The sequence below is a fragment of the Episyrphus balteatus genome, chromosome 2, assembly GCF_945859705.1.
Source record: "Episyrphus balteatus chromosome 2, idEpiBalt1.1, whole genome shotgun sequence".
Taxonomy (NCBI): Eukaryota; Metazoa; Arthropoda; class Insecta; order Diptera; family Syrphidae; genus Episyrphus; species Episyrphus balteatus.
Genome location: NC_079135.1, coordinates 31,469,650 through 31,491,170, shown reverse-complemented (window position 1 = coordinate 31,491,170; position 21,521 = coordinate 31,469,650). Strand labels below are relative to the sequence as shown.

Here is a 21,521-nt window from a genome sequence, read left to right as displayed (position 1 = left end):
GTATACAGAATATGCTACGGCTTCCGCCCAAAACGACTTCGACAAGTTGGCATCTGCAAGCATGCATCTGGCCTTCTCTACTATCGATCTGTTGTTTCTTTCGGCTAGCCCGTTCTGCTCTGGCGTATGAACGTTTGTTGTCTGGTGGTGGATACCCTTTATTTTAATTATGTTTTGAAATTTCGAGTTTAAGAACTCTTTTCCGTTGTCTGAACGGATCTTTTTGATTTTCTTACCACTTTGGGTTTCAACAAAACTTATAAATTCTTGAAATTTTTCGCACACTTCGTGTGCTGACTTCGTTTTTAAAACATATACAAAAATTTTTCTCGTAAAGTCGTCAATGAATGATAAAAAATAACGATTGCCCCCGAGAGACTCATGTTCCATTGGACCACAGATGTCCGAATGCACAATTTCTAAAATTTCATTAGCTCTCTTACCTTGCTTTTTGAAGGGTAGTCTTATTTGTTTGCCGATAGGACAAATTTTGCAATCCTTTTCGACTTTGTTGGAGAAATTTATTCCATTGGCTAAGCCGTTATTTAATTTGTTCAGGCTGTCGTAATTAAGGTGGCCCATTCTTCTGTGCCAGAGTTCTCGGGTTGTTGTTGAGCCACAAGTTAGTGCTTTGTTCGGTTGTGCTGTGTCTAATCGAAATAAATCATTTGTTAGAGTACCAGTTGCAATTACCTTTTTATTTTGATCGAGCACTTCAACCCCTTTGCTCTGAAATACAACGGTGTGACCTCGCTTTACAATGCGACTAACAGACAACAAATTTGTGGTTAAATCGGGAATGTGCTGCACATCCCTAACCTCAACAAAATCGTCATTGCTTATGCCAGTTCTCATTAAAATATTGCCGGTTGATTCAATTTTCATTTCACCTCCATTTGCCACGATGACTGTGCCTGTCGTTCTTTTTGAATTTAGAAGAACATCGGGCAACGACGTCATGTGTGATGTTGCCCCCGAGTCGAAGAACCATTCATCGCGACTTCCAAGGCCAATTGTGGAAAGCGCCACACCAAATGCATTAAATTTCTTACCACCGTCGCTAGAATTAACTTGGCAATTCTTTGCTATATGCCCGAAGTTGTTGCACCGTCTACATTTCGGTCCTTTCCGCTTTTGTTTGTTGTTGGGTTGCCACTTTTGGTGTTTCGACGAGAAAAGCGCTGCATTATCACTTTCTCCGGGCTGCATCTCTTGAAGAAGTTTCGTTTTGATGGCGTCACCTGTAATGCTGGTGCCAGAGTTTTCAAGCGCCATAATCATCGGGCGATATTCTTCTGATAAGCCCGCCAAAAGTAGCGTACCTACCCACTCTTCGTTGATTGGGAAACCAATACCGTTCAACGCCTGTGAAGACGATATAATTTCGTTGACATAGCGATCCATCGAACCGCAGTTTGACAAAGAAGTGGTTATCAATTTTCGAAGTAAACCAACACGACGCGTCAGACCATTGTCTTCATAGGCATCCGCCAACTTCTGCCACATATCTTTCGCTGACGTGGCGCTCTGAATATGGATGTAGCAAATTGAGTCAATCGCAAGGGTAATTTTGCTTCTTGCCCTTCTGTCTTTGTCCACGTCTATAGCAGTTTTAGGCTGTCCGTTCTCGTCCAAGTCATATTCCATGACTCCGGACCACAAATTATCAAGATCGAGAAAAGCTTGCATTGCAATTTTCCAATTGCAATAATTCTGCCGTCCAAGCAGCTTCTCGAACGAAAGGTTGCTATCCGACTTCGACATCTTCCGAGTTTTCAAAAAAACTTATTTGGGAACTTAAAAAATTTATTGAATTTTTTTTTATTCTTCTTTTTAATTAATAATGGTTGGGCACATAACCTGTAATTGCAGAGCAAAAGAAAACGCGTGTACTTACTAAACGAAGGTTAAAACAAGAAGAAGGTTTATTCGATAAAACAAAATGAATGTTCATTTAAAATGAACATGTTCAGAACACATACATATATAGGGACTCTTAATAAACGATTATGTTGGTTTGATGAAAGGCTTCAACGCCGCATATTGTTATTCCAATAGATCGAGCTAAGTTTTAGCCGAGATAAAATTCCCATTCAAGTTATCGATAATTTGTATGGGATAGATTTTAGCTCGGCTAAAATTTTTCGATAATTTGTATGGGAGCTAAAATTTAGTGCGAGCTGCGTACCAGGCTTTAAGCCTGGTACGCTGCTCGCGCTAAATTTTAGCTGAGATAAAATTCCCATACAAGTTATCGATAACTTGTATGGGATCCATTTTATCTCGGCTAAAAATTTTCGATAATTTGTATGGGAGCTAAAATTTCGCGAGCTGCGTACCAGGCTTTACAGAAGCAAAAATATTCGGATCCTCGATTTTTCTCTATTGTTCGCGATAAATTTTAGCCGAGATAAAATTCCCATACAAGTTAACGATAATTTGTATGGGATCCATTTTAGCTCAGATAAAATTTTTGGGAATTTTATCTCTGCTAAAATTTAGCGCGAACAGCGTACCAGGCTTGAGCGAAGAATTTGCCAAAATTCTTCTGAATTTATTTCCTATAGCCTGGTACGCTGTTCGCGCTAAATTTTAGCCGAAAAACACAATCACAGAATCCGTTCCCAATGAAAAAATGCGTACAAATTCTCATTACGGAGGGATTCTGGGGTGCTAGCACTTAACTTGCTACAATAAAATAAAAATTGACTTGATTCGATAAAATCTAGTAAAGGCAGTAGCTAATTTGGTCCAAGCGACCATTTTTTATAGAAAACTATATTTGATTATGTCGAATTTCTTTCAACAAAAAACAATCGAATTAAAATCGATTTCAATGCGTTTTACGTGCCGTAAACATTGTGCCGAGTATGTTTTACTGGTTGTATATTACGTGATACGAAACGAGCGGCAAGTCAACGATAGTGAAGTTAACGATAGTCACGACAAAGAGCGACTATGCAAAACGAGGAAGTCTTAGGGCCAGTTGTACAAATATTTAATCCGTGGTTCAGCAACTTTTATCTTCTGAAATTGGTGGTAAGGTTGCGTTTTAGAACTCTTTCAAGGTTCACATATGTAAAAATAGCCACATACATGCTTGAACCGAAGTTGAATCGCAGCTAATCCGCCGAAATCGGTGGGTTAAATTCCTGATCCGAGGCTGAACCACGTTTGTACAACTGGTCCTTAAGCCTGGTACGCTGCTCGCGCTAAATTTTAGCTGAGATAAAATTCTCATACAAGTTATCGATAACTTGTATGGGATCCATTTTATCTCGGCTAAAAATTTTCGATAATTTGTATGGGAGCTAAAATTTAGCGCGAGCAGCGTACCAGGCTTTAAGGTCAAACTAAACCGAAAAAAAATATTTTTGTGAGGCTCACATGCATTCTACCAGCAGACGCAATAATATTTTTATGACAGCTAAACGAAACGAAAATCAAACAATATGAAAATGGCAGTCGTAGAGATTAACGAGTATCGTTGAAGTAAAACGATTATCGTAATACGTAGTCGCATTTCAACGAAAACGAAGTAGTTTCAACGATAATCGTTTTACAAAATAGGGCCCTGAACAAAAAATCAATTTCAAATCGATTTCTTAAAAAAAAAAATGGACAAAAGCCAATATTCGATTGCATCGACCACACTTTATTCAAGGTATTCATATCAAATCTACTATGAATGAAATTCGTGATAAGACCGATGTAAATTCCCATGCTTGAAGCAACGAAATTTCGACTAAGCTTTTTGATTGATTCACAGAAACATGGGTGCTTTCATAATTGCATGGTTGCTTTGTTTACATGCGGTCATTTGCGATCAGACTAATGTCAGAAAAACTATTTGCGCATGTATTTTACTTTGAATTTATGAACACTTTTTCTGATTTGCGACTTTGCGTCATTTGTCAAAAATTTTAAGTTGCAATTCAACCTCTTCTGCAAAATTAACAATATATTATCTTAATTCCATCCTTTAAGAAAAAAAACTTTTTTTTAAACATTTCTGTCAATATTTACAAATTTATTATATGGAGAAATTCGCGGCTATTTTTGTTATTTTGACTTGAACTTTGAATTTCCAATTAATATTTTGACAGAATTGAGAAACAAAGAAAAGCTGTATCATCTTTTACGTCATGTTCCTTCTTTCTTTAAGTTTAAATTCATTGCGCATGAGAATTTTTTCATTTGCACATTTGCGCTGCAAATATTTGCGTTTTACATTTATGAACACCTGACATTTGTCATTTGCATTAATGAAAGCTTTGCATTCGTCAGACTTGCGCAACCATGCATTTATGAAAGAGCCCCATATTCCCAAAACCCAAACTATTCCCAATTCATCATCAAATCATTTCAGCTTCAAAAAATATTCGCATTAGGAGTTAAAAAAATAAAAGATAACAAAATTTTTTCTTTTAACATTTATTTTTATTTTATTTGTTATAACTCTAAAGTATATAAACAAAAATAAAAATATCCCTATCTTCAATCAATTTATTTAAACTGAAAAAAAATAAAAACTTCTCCATATTAACATGACGTCGCCGTGCCGCTATAACGCGGTAATAAACAAAAATGGAATCCTTTAGTTAAAATTAGTTTGTTTAAAGTATCTTAAAATTTAGTTTAAATAAATTACTACTTGGTTTTCTATAAACTATCAACAGTTTCAGCTTCTTAATCGACTTCCTCCATGTGTGAAGCGTCTTCTATGTCATTGACTAGTGGTGGAGCATCACCAGCACTCTGTACATCTTCAGTCGCCATTGGTTCTTCTTCATCAAGACCGAGACCCAATTTAATCATACGGTAGATTCTTGAAGCATGAACTTGTGGGCTGTCCAATGAGAAACCAGATGAAAGCAGGGATGTTTCGAAAAGTAAGATGACCAAATCCTTAACAGCTTTGTCGTTCTTATCGGCATCGGCTTTTTGGCGGAGAGTTTCGATGATTGGATGATCTGGATTAATTTCCAAGTGTTTTTTGCCAGCCATGTATCCCATAGTGGATGAATCACGCAGGGCTTGAGCCTTCATGATACGCTCCATATTGGCTGACCAACCAAATTGAGAGGTGACAATACAGCAAGGAGATTCAACCAAACGATTTGAAATGACAACCTTCTCAACTTTGTTGTCCAAAATCGACTTCATAACCTTGCACAAATTCTCAAACTTGGCCTTGTCCTCTTCGCGCTTCTTCTTCTCCTCCTCATCTTCTGGCAATTCCAAACCTTCCTTAGTCACCGACACCAATTGTTTGCCCTTATATTCCTTCAAGTGTTGAATGACATACTCATCGATTGGCTCAGTCATGTAGACAACCTCAAATCCACGTTTCTTGACACGTTCAACAAAGGCAGAGTTGCTCACTTGATCCTTAGACTCGCCAGTAATGAAGTAAACATGCTTTTGGTTCTCCTTCATGCGACTAACATAATCAGCCAATGAACAGTAATCATCCCCAGATGCCGAAGTATGGAATCGCAAAAAGTCGGCAATTTTGGCTCGGTTATTGCTATCTTCATGAACACCCAATTTAAGATTCTTGCTGAATTGGTCATAGAACTTCTTGTAGTTCTCCTTGTCTTCGCTCAACTCTTCAAACAACTCCATGCATTTCTTGACCAAGTTTTTGCGGATAACTTTGAGTACTTTATTTTGTTGGAGCATTTCACGAGAAATGTTCAATGGCAGATCCTCTGAATCAACAACTCCCTTCATGAAGTTCAAATACTCTGGGATGAGATCGTTGCAGTTGTCCATGATGAATACTCTGCGCACGTATAACTTGATGTTGTTGCGCTTCTTTTGGTTTTCAAAGAGATCAAATGGCACACGACGTGGAATAAAGAGAAGAGCACGGAATTCCAATTGACCTGAAAAATAGAAAAAATGCAAATTTAATTACAAATTCATAGACAGTTTAATAAGAATTTGATTCAGTTGTAAAAAGGGGGGTTTTTCAAAAACTAATCATAAATTTTTGATGAATCATTATAAAAAGGTATTTCAAGTTCACGAAAAAAATATTAATAATGTGGTGCAAGAAATGTTTCTTTTTTTTCATTTTTGAAAAATTTCGTTTTTGAATTACACCCTTGTATATATAAACTAGTTTATATATACAATGATTACACAAAAAATATCTAAATCGTGTTTTTTGATTATAGAGTAAAAATTTAATTTTTTTGTATTAGGGTGGCTCTTAAAAAATGTTATCTTCTACAGTTCCTTGTGAAATAAAAAAAAAAAAATAACGTGGATATTTATTTTGACCAGAATATCAAAGAAAAAAAAAATTGGCATTAGGGTGGTGCAAATTTTTTTCTTTATTAATTAAAAAAAAAATTGATTTTCACTACAAAAAAAGTTTGTAAAACATGATTTATGAAATATAATTTAAAATTGGATAAATTCGCATTAAGGAGCTCAGAAAAAGGCTACATTTTTCATTTACTCTTGGAATGCAACCAAAATTTATTTAATTAATTCTATATGAAGTTAAATTACTATAGCAAAAAACGCACTTAAGCCTGGTCCTGGTACGCTGTTCGCGCGCTTAATTTTAGCCGAGATAAAATTCCCATACAAGTTATCGATAATTTGTATGGGATCCATTTTAGCTCAGATAAAATTTATCGATGTATAGGAGCTAAAATTTAGCGCGAGCAGAGTACCAGGCTTTAACAAACTTTCTGTACACTTAAACCCATTTTTTTTTTCAAACTCAAAACAAAAGCTTTTTTGAACACCCTAATTGGAAATATTTTTTTCTATCGATCATTTGTTTCAAATTTGAATCGCACGTTTTTTTTAAATCCACTATTAAAAGAAGAGGGTATGTATTTTGTTTGTGCCACCTTAATGTAATATATGTGTTATTTCAGAATTGGTGTGTGTTGATAAATGTAACAAGGCAGAAAGACGATTTCCTACGTTTATGAAAATACCCAAGTATTTAACAAGAAAACAAAAAAAAAAACCAACTCACCTTCAACAGAAAAGTGCTTCACAGCCAAATGATCTTCCCAATCATTGGTCAAAGATTTGTAAAACTCGCCATACTCCTCCTGGGAGATGTCATCTGGATTCCTTGTCCAAATCGGCTTAGTCTTGTTCAATTCTTCATCTTCTGTGTACTTAACTTTAACAGTCTTCTTCTTTTTCTTATCAGCATCTTTGTCAGCATCCTCATCTTCACCAACATCTTCAATCTTTGGTTCATCAGTCTCCATTTCCTTCTTCTTCTCTTCATCATCTTTCTCAGCTTCATCATCACTTACTTCCTGATCACGTTCCTTCTCAACAAGCAACTTAATTGGATAGCCAATAAATTGGGAATGTTTGTTAACAATCTCCTTGATCTTGCTCTCTTCCAAATAATCAGTCTGATCCTCTTTGATGTACAAAACTATCTTTGTACCACGTCCCAAAGGTTCAGAGCTATCTTGGCGAACAGTGAACGAACCACCAGCAGCAGATTCCCAAACGTATTGTTCATCATCGTTGTGTTTTGAGGTTACTGTGACTTTATCGGCAACCAAGTAAGCTGAATAGAAACCCACACCAAATTGACCAATCATGCTGATATCAGCACCAGCTTGAAGAGCTTCCATGAAAGCTTTGGTACCAGATTTGGCAATGGTACCCAAGTTATTGACCAAATCAGCTTTGGTCATACCGATACCAGTATCGATGATGGTTAAGGTTCCGGCGGCCTTGTTTGGAATCAATTTGATTTGCAAATCTTTGCCACTGTCTAGTTTTGTGGGGTCAGTTAAGGATTCATAACGAATTTTGTCCAAAGCATCAGAGGAATTGGAAATCAATTCTCGAAGGAAGATTTCTTTGTTCGAGTAGAATGTGTTGATGATCAAGGACATAAGCTGAGCAATTTCAGCTTGGAAAGCAAAAGTCTCACATTCTTGTTCAGGCATCTAGAAATTTCAGGAAAACATAAAAATTCGATATCAGAAAATTGCTTTGCTTTTCTTCATAGAATTTTACACTCTTTCTGAATGAAAAATTTGCAGTTTTTCTTTTTTTTTTTATAAACTTACCTTGATTTTTTGTTTTATTCTGCAAACAACTTTTAAATAACTTCTTTATTCAAAATTTCACAAAATTTGAAAAAAAACACCAATATTATACTGGTAAAGTATAGAGAGAACTTTCTTCGCTACTTGTGTAGAGATTTGCACTTGTACGCTTTTCTTTTTGAACTGATGAATTGGGGTGGTATTCGCCCGGTTTTTATTTGTTGTTTGCGAATTTCGGGAAAATTCCTGACTTTTCTAGAACGTACTACCTCTACATCCGGTTGGTTTTCATGTGTGGATTGTGTGTTATTTTGAATTTATTTTTTATATACAAATTAATGGAATGTGAAAATGTATTTTATAACAAGTTTAGGTTGAAATAATATTAGTTTAATTCATAAAATAGCATTGTTTAGTTAAAAATAATTAATAAAATTGTAAAATAAGAATAATGACACACAGCTTGACTAGTACCAACACAACAGAGTTTGTCAAACTGTGATATATTTGTGTGGAATGTGAGTATGCGTTTTAGGTATCTGCAAAAAAAGTACTCGCATGAGATTTGAAATCATTTTAAAGCTAAATGTCATGAGAGAACATGAAATATGACATGAAAATCAACATTTTTGTAGTTTTTAACAGTTCAATTTTTAAATTTTGAATAAATATGTAATTTTTTTGGTATTTCTCTTTTGAAAATGTTTATTTTTTGCCTGCAAATTCATCTTTCTTGTGAGTATTTTTTTTAAATGTTTTATAATTTTGTTTGAATGGGGAACGCATAACATTTGAAATGTCATTTTATTTGTTTACATGCAGCTGTTTTTGTGTTGTGCGTCAGTTTCCATGACTTTTCGAGAAAATTGTAGATGAATTTGTGGTGTGATGCTGCTTAAATTGATTATTTTATCAATGAAAATTCTGGAATAATCTGTCTATTGTAATGAATGGCTTACTAAACAAAATAAAAGTGTGTCATGAGAATTATTTACAAGAATTAAGTATTATTTTATGTTTATAAAACCAGAAACATAAGCCGATTGCATTTTTATCACGAAATCAAGGTCATGGTTTTTTTGGTTTTATTTCAAATGTACATTTATCTGTATATGATATGCAGAGTGAATGTATGTACATTTTTGTAAATTTGAAACCGAAATAGCCAAAGAAAAATCCAGATCAATCAATAATAAATAAGCAAGAATAATTATACATAGCTAAAGTAAGTATGTAATAAATAAAGGGAAAATGACCATTTATGAATTATTATGGATGGTTGGGCATTTAGAGTTTTCGAAATAAATGTGTATTCCAAATGCTATACCAACGAAATGTAGTTCATAGAAGGCAAAGCGAGCTATCGTTTATCATAATTTACATGCATATCCTTTTCAAAGCTTTTTCTAATTAAACCATAAATTACAAGAAAAGTGGGTTGCTCCCCGTTTAATGCAAAAAAAGGGGGTTAACAGAACTATGTATGTACTTATTTGTGTCGTCACTTCGTCAGCAGGGTTCAGACTTTACTTCGATAAAAGTAGATTTAGGTAGGCACTTCGTTTGCGGGAAAAAAATAAAATCTACTTGACTTCCCCACTTCTCTTTTTTTAGGATCAAGGATCTATACTTCAATTTTGTTGGTTGAAAAATATTTTTCAAAGAATAAATTTGGAGGAGAGAATTAGAGAAGGGGATTTATGTAGCTTCAATTTTGAATCTGGTGGGGATATTGAGAAATAAAGCTGCACTGAAATCTCAAAAGATGAATTGAGGTCAATTCGAATTCAAGATATGTACATATAGGTAAATAAAATCAAAGTGATTTTGAAGAATTCCTGACCGTTTTACCTACATAACAGCAGCGTTGCCACCCGCACATGAGAGGTTTTTTGGAAATTAACATAATAAAAAAAAAGTTGAGAAAAATAATTTTGTTAAAAAATAATTTTTTAGAATACATTTTTGTGATGAATGTTCTGAAAATTTTATTTTGAAATCTACTTCCGATATTTTGAATCTGCTTCACTTTTTTTTCAAAGTTGCTTCGAAATTTTAAAAACTGGCATTTGTGGTGTTCTGGGCTTTGTCCGAATGACCTTAGAAGAGGGCGGCAAGCTTCCCGATATTAAATTGTTACATTTCTGAAACAAATGTAGGTAATGCTGGTGACTACATTTGCTTGTATCAAAAGTTTTTAAGACCTTCATATATCGGAAGGTGCAGGATTGATCTCTAACTAAACCATCAAACTTCTCAAGCCAGTCGGCCGATGCACACTGGACCGAACATTACCCGAAGAATCTTGCTCTCAAAGGAACCCAGAAGGTTTTCATCCGCTCTTGTCAATGGTCATGCCTCCGCCCCATACAGCAGGACAGGGATGATCGAAGGACCTAGTCTTTCAACATTTCGAAGCATTTCATTCTGAATGTGGATTTCATTAGAATCATGTCTTTTTCACACCTATGCGATACACCCATTGTGCTCATTGCAGGCTATGAATTCGTCTCTTAAGTTAAGTGGAATATTTATAAAGTCCGTCACAGCATGAATTGTCGTATAGTCTATCAACATAAATGTAGAGTTTGATCTCCTATATCAATTCATAATTATTATATTTTGGGTATTTAAAAGTACTTTCTGTTTTCACTTCCTTGGTGTACTGTTTGGTAATCCTATTACGATATTACACATTTCCCGAAATCAGGAAAAATAATATAATTAAGGAGAATTTGGAGCTTTATACTTTTATTTTATTTTTGTCTATAGACTATGCAAAATCGGTCAATTTGATTTAATTAGCTACTGAATTTGTCTATTCTTAAGTATCTTCTATTTCTTATATGTACAAAAAATATTATAGAAACAACTGTTTGTTATGAATTTTATTTAATCATTTAATTAAAAAATAATAACATTCAAATTATAAAACTACAAGTACAAAAGTTTAAACTAAAAAAACTGGACAGTTCAATTCGCAATATCATAAGGAAAGTGATATTAAGTTTGAGATTCCTTTTTTAATAGTTCTAGTATTGCCTCTGGTGTCGTCACTCCTTTACTGACTTGAATGATTTTATTCCTCGATCGTGATCCTTTGTCCAGGCTAACATCACTTTTACGTAGTCCAAGAACTTTGGACAAGTATTTTACCAATTCTGCATTTGCTTCGCCTTCAGACGGTGGCGCAGATATTTGAACCCCAACACCTTCGCTGGTTATGTCGGTGATGTTGTTTTGTTTTGCTCCAGGCTTAGCTAAAATCTTAATGCATATATTTCCAGTTTTATCCAGTTGAATTGGATCGTTGTTGTTGGCTATTTTCGTCTCTGAAGCAGGAACTACCGGCGTTTTCTTATTTTTACTCTTGGACATTGTTCGAATTATTTGTTTAAAGTACGAACAATTGTTCATAGATTCAATATATAATTATATCCAAACAAATGTACTAATTGTTTATTTATTTATGTAATTAATTTAGTTTTGAATTTAACTATTTAAAAGCCATAATAGGTAAATTCAACTTTCTGATTTGTGTTTTCTGAAATTGAGAAATGTCATGAATTTTGTTTACCTTTAAAACGTCAAAAAATGACAACTGATTTGGTGAGTTCATGTTTCTGAGAAATTAACAGTTGAGATAGAACAGAACGAGTTCCTACGTTCTCGATACACACCATCTCTTTATCGATTTTAAAGTCACCCATGATAGCGTAAATAGAGACCAGCTGTATAGAGCCATAGCCATGTCGCGTCTCGGCATCATTGCCAAACTCATTCACCTATGTAGGATGACCATGGTGAATTCTCTGCTCTCCGAAATCTCCGAGTGTTCAGGTGAAATTCGTTATCTCACTTGAGAATTCTATGTGCGACACGCCTATTTCCTCCTTTTATTGAACAATTATTCACATGCAGTGGAGTGGTTCACTCCTTTTTCATTCAAGTTTGGAATGTCCTTATCCATTTTTGTTGGGATGCACGACGTAAAAAAGTGAATTTAACTTCAATCGGTGAGGTATCCGTCGGAGTGGAAATTTGTCCGATTTCATACGAAACGGAGAGTTTCTGCCTGGCGGAAGAACACTTTAAAGTATGATTAGTATGAAATCGTAGAATTATCCGCTCCCACGGACACCTTTCTAGGAGAAAATATTTCCAATATGAAAAAATTCAAGTCAGGAAAATGGCTTATATTTGATGTATTTTTAAAAAATACTTAAACACTTACACAAAATGAAAGGAAATTTTCATGTAGATTTACGATGCATTGCATTTTCCCAAAATTGGTTTAGGTGGACACGTCCTTGCTTCTTTTCCAATCTGCATACCTACTTTTTAATTTTTTTTTGTACGTACACTTAACGTTCAGTTCCCATCCCATAATCAATAAAGGTTTCAAGTAAAGGGCTAATAGCGGCCAGTTTGATAACAAATCGACAGTGTTATAATAGAAGAACGTATACATATTCCCACTACGGTTCCGATTGTTTTTTTCGGTATTCGTAGCATAACAAAATTTTGAAAGATTTTTTTAATCATACCCTTCCGCTTCGACTTCCAGCCGAAGAAACAAAGCAAAACTAGAATTATACCCTTCCCGTTTATCTCTACCAGAAACGACAAAAATGTATCCATACTTCCATTTAAAATTAAACACAAAGAAAATTTCTATAAAGCCTAAAACTTTATTTCACACCAATTTATAATAAAAAAAGAAGAATTAAAACTTTAAAAAGCCTAATTGCTAAGTTTTCAAAAAAATGCAGTGGAGGCTTCGATGCCACTATAACGCAGCATGGCCATAATGGTGGGGTTCCTAAAATGAGTTTGTTTTTTGTATGTGTTAATGTTGATCCTATATTTGTTTAGTTTATATATGTGAATGGAATCTATTATTGTGCTGCAAGCGCTCGGTTGGAACAATATTTTATAGTTTTTTTTTTTTTGTGTTTAATCGACCTCCTCCATGTGTGAAGCATCTTCAGAATCCTCAACAAGTGGTGGTGCGTCACCTCCTGCAGCAGCAGTTGGTTCTTCTGTCGCCATTGGCTCATCGTCGTCAATGCCAAGACCCAGCTTGATCATGCGGTAGATTCTGGAAGCATGAACTTGTGGGCTGTCCAATGAGAAACCAGATGAGAGCAGGGATGTCTCGAAAAGCAAGATGACCAAATCCTTGACAGCTTTGTCGTTTTTATCGGCATCAGCTTTAAGACGGAGTGTATCGACAATTGGATGATCTGGATTGATTTCCAAATGTTTCTTTCCAGCCATGTATCCCATGGTGGAGGAATCACGCAAAGCTTGGGCCTTCATGATACGTTCCATATTGGCTGACCAACCAAACTGCGATGTGACAATACAGCATGGTGATTCGACAAGACGGTTGGAAACGACGACCTTCTCGACTTTGTTGTCCAAGATTGATTTCATAACCTTGCACAGGTTTTCAAACTTGGCCTTGTCTTCTTCGCGCTTCTTCTTTTCCTCCTCATCTTCTGGCAATTCCAAACCTTCCTTGGTTACTGACACCAACTGCTTGCCCTTGTATTCCTTCAAGTGTTGAATGACATACTCATCGATGGGTTCAGTCATGTAGACAACCTCAAATCCACGTTTCTTAACACGTTCAACGAATGCCGAGTTGCTGACTTGGTCTTGTGATTCACCAGTGATGAAGTAGATGTGCTTCTGGTTTTCCTTCATGCGGCTAACATAGTCGGCCAATGAGCAAGCTTCTTCACCTGAAGCTGAAGTCTGGTAACGCAACAAATCAGAAAGTTTAGCACGGCTGTTGTTGTCCTCATGGACGCCCAATTTCAAATTCTTGCTAAATTGTTCGTAGAATTTCTTGTAGTTCTCTTTGTCTTCGGTGAGTTCTTCAAACAATTCCATGCATTTCTTGACCAAGTTCTTGCGGATAACTTTGAGAACCTTGTTTTGTTGGAGCATTTCACGAGAAATGTTCAATGGCAAATCCTCGGAATCGACAACACCCTTCATGAAGTTCAAGTAGGATGGAATGAGATCCTCGCAGTTGTCCATGATGAACACACGACGAACGTACAATTTGATGTTGTTCTTCTTCTTTTGGTTGTCGAAGAGATCGAAGGGCACGCGACGGGGTACAAAGAGGAGAGCACGGAATTCCAATTGACCTGAAAAATAGAAAAAGTACAAATTTAATTACAAGTTCATAGGAAGTTTCTATAATGTCGTTTTCTATTTGCTTTTGAGATTTTTGTGCAAAAATCACAGATTTGTGAAAGTGCGTGTACTTGTGTAAATCTTGATAAAAATTGAGATTCAGATTTTTGAATGACGATTCCGTTTTTTTTTTTTAATCTGAAGTAGCAAATAGTTCTGAGATTTTTCCCACTTTTTTTTTAGTTGTCAGATTCACAAATCTGATTCTTACTGGTAGACCAGAATGTGTGTCTGTGGCTTGTGTCGCTGTCAAAGTTAAAAAGTATGAAATTAGTATATTGGTGCCAGAATACGTAGCTGTGGCTGTGGCAAGGAAATTCGCTGTGGTACAAGTCGAGTCGACTTTTACTTCAAGCTACAAGCGCAATGACTTTTGACGTTTCTAATGTGGTTGCTCAGTTAATATTATTTTTTTTTCAAGGCAATTGACATTTCAGTGCGCCACATAATTCTGTTCATCTTTTCTACATTTTGAGCGATTTTATTTGACATCTTGTACCACGGCGTTTTTCTTTGCCACAAGCGAATTTCCATTCTGTTCAGCCAGTTATGTGGATTTTTATTTCAAACAGAGATTTTTGTAACAAATTCAACTATCTCTTGTAAATTCTATTCAAATCTTTTTATTTTTGTATAATTGGGCAATAAATATCTTCTTTTTATTTTTTAACTATTTTGGAGTCATCACCATAGAAATCATTAATAAACAAATTCAGATTTTTCGTTTGTTTATTTTTTTTTCTCTAACATTTCTTTCATTCAAACAAGCATGATTTGTTGTTATTTTTGAGTATGGCAAATTCAAATTATTATGCTTTTAAAAAACTACAAGCCTAACTAAGAGTGCATATTACAGAAAGATGAATTCATAAAAATTTCAAAGCCAAGACTTTTTTGTCACAAAGCAAGGAAGATTGATATAATCGCTTTTTTTTGCATCATAAAAATTAAAGGACTGCATTTTAATTGCAGTTATTTCACTACCAAATAACTAATAACCAATTATGAAACAGAAATACTCAACATACCTACTTGTAAATTTGCTTGAAGTTACGATACTACTTGTAGTTATTAGTCATTCGAATTTTTTATGAAACAGAAATTTGCTGATAACTTACAAGCTACAAGTAAATTCACAAATAATTATTCAAAATTCGAGATCTGGATAATTTGATCTCAGATCAATACAAAATGATATATTTTTGCAAATAGAATATGAGATACCAGTACCTATTTCCCAATATTTTTTACAAAAGATCAAAAATAATTAAAAATAAAAATTGATTTTTTTGTGACAAATGGAAATTCACATTAATCTCGCAAATAGAAAACGACATAAGAATTTGACTCAGCTGTAAAAAGGGGAGTTCCCCAAAAGCTAATCATGGTCATAATGAATCATTATACCAAGGTATTTCAAGTTCCAACAAGAGAACTAAATTGTTCTAGAAAAATTCACACAAACAATTATTTGTGGTAAGCTCTTTGTTAACTTGCAAATAATAAAAAAAGTGTACAAGAATTAAGGAAAAAAATGTTTGAACTGAAACTTCTAGATACATTTTAAGGCAAAAACACTACTGTGTGTCAATGACTTGCAGTTTTTGCAAGCAATGAATACAATGAAAACCGCAGTTTACGCCTCAAGTGCGGTTTTCTAAGCTAAGATAAGAGTGGTCTAGAAATTTCTTTTAAACAGCATGGATTGGACAATTTTGATTTCAACACAATGAAAATTATTTGATTTAATCTAAGCAAGCATGAAAAAATGTGCTTTTGAAAATTAGATATATACAAACAAGAAAAAAAAAACAAAGCAACTCACCTTCAACAGAGAAATGTTTGACGGCTAAATGATCTTCCCAATCGTTGGTCAAGGATTTGTAGAACTCGCCGTATTCCTCCTGGGAAATATCATCGGGATTTCTTGTCCAAATGGGCTTGGTCTTGTTCAATTCCTCATCTTCAGTGTACTTAACTTGAATCTTCTTCTTCTTTTTCTTATCCTTGTCAGCGTCCTCATCTTCACCAACATCTTCCAACTTGGGTTCGTCTTCTTTCTTTTCGTCTTTCTTCTCTTCTGACTCATCGGCAGCTTCGTCATCGCTGACTTCTTCATCACGTGTTTTCTCAATCAACAATTTAATAGGATAACCAATAAATTGCGAGTGTTTGGTGACGATTTCCTTGATCTTGCTCTCCTCCAAGTAATCGGTCTGATCTTCCTTCACGTGCAAGACGATCTTGGTACCGCGTCCAAGGGGTTCAGTGTTATCCTGACGGACGGTAAATGAACCACCAGCAGATGACTCCCAAACGTATTGTTCGTCATCGTTGTGCTTGGAAGTTACAGTTACTCTGTCGGCAATAAGGTAAGCCGAATAGAAACCGACACCAAATTGACCAATCATACTAATATCGGCACCAGCTTGGAGAGCTTCCATGAAAGCCTTGGTACCAGACTTGGCAATTGTACCCAAGTTGTTGACCAAATCAGCTTTTGTCATACCGATACCAGTATCGATGATGGTCAATGTGCCAGCGGCCTTGTTGGGAATCAATTTGATGTACAATTCCTTGCCGCTGTCCAGTTTTGTGGGATCAGTCAATGATTCATAGCGAATCTTGTCGAGAGCATCGGACGAGTTGGAAATCAATTCTCGGAGGAAGATTTCTTTGTTCGAGTAGAACGTGTTGATGATCAGGGACATGAGCTGAGCAATCTCAGCCTGGAAGGCAAAAGTTTCTGTTTCTTCTGGCATCTAGAAAGAGTTGAATTTTATTTGATAAATTAATTAATTTACTTGTTAAATATTATAATTTCTGTTTTTAATTACCTTTGCAAGTTTAGTTTTTTATTAACTTTTACAAAAATTAGAGAATTTACAGTCAAATTGCGGCCGGCACTTCTATACGCACCACGCTTCTTTTCACTAATGTGCAATAAATTGACAAATTATCGAGTGGTGTTTGAAAAAGTTTCTGGCGAGACTCGATGCTCGAAGGTTCTAGAAGAAATGCTGGTGGAACCGGATACTCGTTCGTAAATGCATTACAATTTGCACTGTTTGGTTGTTTATTTTTTGTGCCAGGTCGAATTTAAATTTTTATTTAAATAATAATTTACAACGGCCATTTTTTGAAAAAATTGAAAAAAGTGAACATTTTTAAACACATTTTGTGAGAGTTTTTTTTCGGATCACTAAATTTAAAATAATCGGCCTTATCACGTATTTTTTCGTATCGGAAAATTTTCTATGATTCCCGGATAAAATAATCACATAATCCGGTTGTGGTGACGATTTGTATGAAATTTTCCACTACGGACTGATTCCGTGATGTCACAGGGGTGACATTCAGGCCATGAAGCAAATCTTTCGCACACGCGAAAACGTTTGTTCGCTTATGAGATACAGAATGTCACCCCAGGTTTTGCGCGCGTTTTGGACGCATTTCGGACGCGTTTTAGACGTGTTTTGGACTTGTTTAGGACTCGTTTTGGGCGCGTTTCAGACGCGGTTTTATACTATGTTTCCACCTCCCTTAAATCCGAGATTTAGCTAAGTAGATTTAGTATAAATCTCGAGATTTATTCTAAATCTCGGATTGAAAGTAGGTGAAAACCTTGGATTTAGGCTAGGTGAACCTAAATCCGAATTTTAGCGAAGTGGATTTAGAATAAAGCCTTAACTACATTGGCTCAAAAAGTGAAAAAGTACAAAAGTGAAAATTTTCAAACTCATTTTTGAATAATTTTTCGGGCTCGGAAATAAAAACAAATGATGCAAAAGGCTTATTTTTTCGTCCAAAAAACATTGTGTATACTCTTTTTTACAAAAAAATTGCGTTTGCGAGAAAAAAAATATTTTCACTTTTGTACTTTTTCAAAAAGTGGTGTATGTAGTTAAGCCTTAAATCTCGAGATTATTGGTGGGTAAGCAGTGGTTCAGCCATGGATCAGGTGATTTTTAAGGGACAAAGTGTTGCTTTCTCACTTTAATCCGAGTTTTTTGACAGTTCAGCTAAAAGCTGGTGGAAATTAAAATGGTTTTCCCAAATGATTGGAGTGTTTTTTTTTTTAATTTGTTTTGGATGTGTTTGTGATGCTAAAATAATAAATAAAATAATACTTTATTAATTTTCATATATGGATACACAATTTTCTCCAAAAAAGAAAAAAAAAACATAACAAGAAACAAATAAAACAACCACCCAAGAATCCTCCTCGTCCTGATCAGATAACTTGATGAAGGTCCGGCCACCATTAGAAGTGGCAAAAAACTATTTTCACTAAAATAATGGCTTATTTTTGTGTATTTTCTTCCAAATCACAATTAATAGATGGACGATACATTTTTACGAACTTTGTGCTTGAAGCCTGGTACGCTGCTCGCGCTAAATTTTAGCGGAGATAAAACTCCCATACAAGTTATCGATAGTTTGTATGGGATCCATTTTAGCTCGGCTAAAAATTTTCGATAATTTTTGTGGGAGCTAAAATTTAGCGCGAGCAGCGTACCAGGCTTTATAAAATAACAACAACTGACAGTGACATTAGGTATATATGTATATACTAAAATTTTCTTGTATATAAACCTGAACTGGGGTTCAGCTGACTCTCACTTGATCCACAACTGTACAACCCACTCGAAGTTGAACTTGGTTCAAGAGTTAAAGCCTGGTACGCTGCTCGCGCTAAATTTTAGCTCCCATACAAATTATCGAAAATTTTTAGCCGAGATAAAATGGATCCCATACAAGTTATCGATAACTTGTATGGGAATTTTATCTCAGCTAAAATTTAGCGCGAGCAGCGTACCAGGCCTAACTCGAGTTCAGCTGATCCGTAAGTTCACCCTCAATTTGTACAACTTGCCCTTAGGGTAGGTGGAAACGTAGTATTAGATGCGTTTCAGATGCGTTTCGGACGCGTTTTGGGCGCGTTTGTGCCTGGCTACACAGTGATTTTTCAATCGATTGAAATATCACATGCGGTGGCTACACACTGTTGTGCCCAATCACGTTCCACTTTTACATTTTCTAGGAACAAATGTCAAAAAGAGGAAAAACTGAGAAATGGAACTGTACTGCCCTCAGAAAATTCAGTTCCCTTCATGAGCACCTTCCCCCTTCACTCTTCATCCCTCTTGCCTACAAAATCACTGCTTAGGCGATTGAAAAATCACCGTGTGTAGCCAGGCACTTAACTACAGGTGTGTTTTTTATTACCACCGGTCTAAACTGGACAAAAAAAAACGCCTCGGGGCTTAACCTGAAATCTTGGCAGCACTGTATATTGAATGTTCCGAAAACAGCAGACACAATAAAAATTTAGAGTTGTCATATTTTTCGCTTTCGTCTTTTTCTTGTATTTTTCATGTATGTTTTACAAACAGATATAAAAATGTATGCTAGCAAAACTAGTTAAATACATTTTGTCCTTCCAAACGTCATTTTTCACGTTTGTAAACAAATTCTAAGCAATTTATAAAAAATTAGTTTGGTAGCACAGATTTAAAACTGTTCAGGAAGTTAAGCCCAGAGAAATCTCCGGGCTAAACAACTAAGCCCAAGGGGCTAAGGTGTTGTTGTATTTAACATGTAAATTGCTAAGCCCAGACTGCGTTTTTTTTGTCCAGTTAAGACCGGTTGTAATAAAAAACACACCTTATACTATGTTTCCACCTAGCCTAAATCCGAGATTTAGCTAAGTAGATTTAGAATAAATCTCGAGATTTATTTTAAATCTACTTCGCTAAATCTCAAATTTGGGTTCAGCTTCCCTAAATCTAAAGTTTTCACCTAATTTCAATACGAGATTAAGAATAAAACTCGAGATTTATTCTAAATCTACTTAGCTAAATCTCGGATTTAGGATAGGTGGAAACGTAGTATTACATTGGCTCAAAAAGTGAAAAAGTACAAAAGTGAACATTTTCAAACGCATTTTTGTATAGTTTTTTGGCATGAAAAATTAAAACAAATGATGACAATTTGTATACTCTTTTTCACAAAACAATTGCGCTAGCCAGAAAAAAAATCTTTACAATTTTGTACTTTTTCAAAAAGTGGTGTATGTAGTTAAGCCTCTATAAAGGCCTTCTGTCACTTGAAAATACAAGGCTTCTTTAGAACGGTTCAAACAGGTCTTATAAAGGTCTTCTTTAACTGATATTTACAAGGCTTCTTCTTAACACTTCTAGATAGCCTTAAGGAGACCTCCTTTCTTTCCAAAATAGCTTGTGGAATCGAACAAAATGGACCTTATGCAAGTAAAGTTGTTACTTGGGTGGTAATACGAAATCTTGTGAAAGTGACTCTCACTTCCGCCGCAGTGGATCTGCCTCTTCCTAAATAGGCATGATTGGAAATTTCACTGCTTTTTCTGTTATGAAATGGTAAGTCAGCTATTACATGAAGCCTCAAGAGGCTTGACTCTTTTTTCTAATTTTCTTTTGATAACACTGGTCTGCAAGGAAATCCTCCTTTAAATAAAACTATACTTTTCTAAAGGATTTTTGTATGCTGATTCCGAATCTGAAGTCAGAATTGATCTAGCACGTCACGTTTTTTAGATATTCCCGTTAGAAAATCTCAAAAACCCATTTTTTTGCTGTTTTCGAAGAAATATTTTAGCATAATGTAATATTTTTCAATTAAAATTGTTAAGGTTTATAAAAGAACTTATTTTTTTCTTTCAAATTCAGTTTCAATCTTCTCAATATCTCTTTTCTTCTCCGAGATATCTTAATTTAAGTAAGTTTAGTAGGTTTGGCATATCTTATCATAAAAAAAAACTGATCTCTAAAAATTAATATAACTTTCTCCCTAGAACATAAATATACTTTTCTAATGGACTTTAGTGTGCTGATTTTGAATCCGAACTCAAAAAATTTCGGTCAGCTCTGGTTTGTGAAATATAGTAGTTTTTATTGAGATTTTCTAAGAAAAAACTTGATTTTGTGATACTTTAATGCGAATATCTTAAAATCCTCACGTGATAGAATTTTTTTGACTTCGGATTCTAACTCAGCACATCAAAAACTATAAGAAAAGAATAATTTTTGTTTTAGGAGAAACAAATCTAAAGCTTTACAAGGCAGTTTATCGAATGGTTTATTACAAATAAGATATTTCTAAATAGATAAATAGTATATAAAATTACAAAACACGTAAAAATTTTGTTTTATGTATTTTATTATGGTTTTCTTTACATATTAGACTTTTTAAATATAATGGGCGTTGATATTTTAC

At 34.9% G+C, this 21,521-nt stretch overlaps 3 protein-coding genes across 3 annotated transcripts; all 3 read right to left on the bottom strand.

The window, feature by feature from the left end:
• Positions 1 to 4,420: 4,420 nt before the first annotated feature.
• On the bottom strand, positions 4,421 to 8,255 carry LOC129910894 (heat shock protein 83). The gene is made up of 3 exons (XM_055988489.1): positions 8,076 to 8,255; positions 7,007 to 7,952; positions 4,421 to 5,891 (listed from the first exon to the last, which is right to left on the bottom strand). Exons 2-3 carry the CDS (start codon positions 7,950 to 7,952, stop codon positions 4,690 to 4,692), a joined length of 2,148 nt encoding a protein of 715 aa, XP_055844464.1. The 5' UTR covers positions 8,076 to 8,255; the 3' UTR covers positions 4,421 to 4,689.
• A 2,672-nt stretch (positions 8,256 to 10,927) lies between these two features.
• LOC129910898 (UPF0235 protein C15orf40 homolog) lies at positions 10,928 to 11,625 on the bottom strand. Its single transcript, XM_055988494.1, has one exon. The coding sequence runs from the start codon at positions 11,469 to 11,471 to the stop codon at positions 11,058 to 11,060; it is 414 nt and encodes a 137-aa protein (XP_055844469.1). The 5' UTR covers positions 11,472 to 11,625; the 3' UTR covers positions 10,928 to 11,057.
• Positions 11,626 to 12,725: 1,100 nt separating this feature from the next.
• LOC129910895 (heat shock protein 83-like) lies at positions 12,726 to 17,240 on the bottom strand. The gene is made up of 3 exons (XM_055988490.1): positions 17,105 to 17,240; positions 16,093 to 17,029; positions 12,726 to 14,218 (listed from the first exon to the last, which is right to left on the bottom strand). Exons 2-3 carry the CDS (start codon positions 17,027 to 17,029, stop codon positions 13,011 to 13,013), a joined length of 2,145 nt encoding a protein of 714 aa, XP_055844465.1. The 5' UTR covers positions 17,105 to 17,240; the 3' UTR covers positions 12,726 to 13,010.
• Positions 17,241 to 21,521: the final 4,281 nt, after the last annotated feature.

What these genes read in the sequence shown, in the direction of transcription:
- LOC129910895 (XM_055988490.1), bottom strand. Translation starts at nt 17,029, where the DNA reads ATGCCAGAAGAAACAGAAACTTTTGCCTTCCAGGCTGAGATTGCTCAG. An exon ending in CAAACATTTCTCTGTTGAAG is followed by an intron (nt 14,219 to 16,092) that starts GTGAGTTGCTTT and finishes TCTATTTTTCAG; the next exon opens with GTCAATTGGAATTCCGTGCT.
- LOC129910898 (XM_055988494.1), bottom strand. Translation starts at nt 11,471, where the DNA reads ATGAACAATTGTTCGTACTTTAAACAAATAATTCGAACAATGTCCAAG.
- LOC129910894 (XM_055988489.1), bottom strand. Translation starts at nt 7,952, where the DNA reads ATGCCTGAACAAGAATGTGAGACTTTTGCTTTCCAAGCTGAAATTGCT. An exon ending in GAAGCACTTTTCTGTTGAAG is followed by an intron (nt 5,892 to 7,006) that starts GTGAGTTGGTTT and finishes TCTATTTTTCAG; the next exon opens with GTCAATTGGAATTCCGTGCT.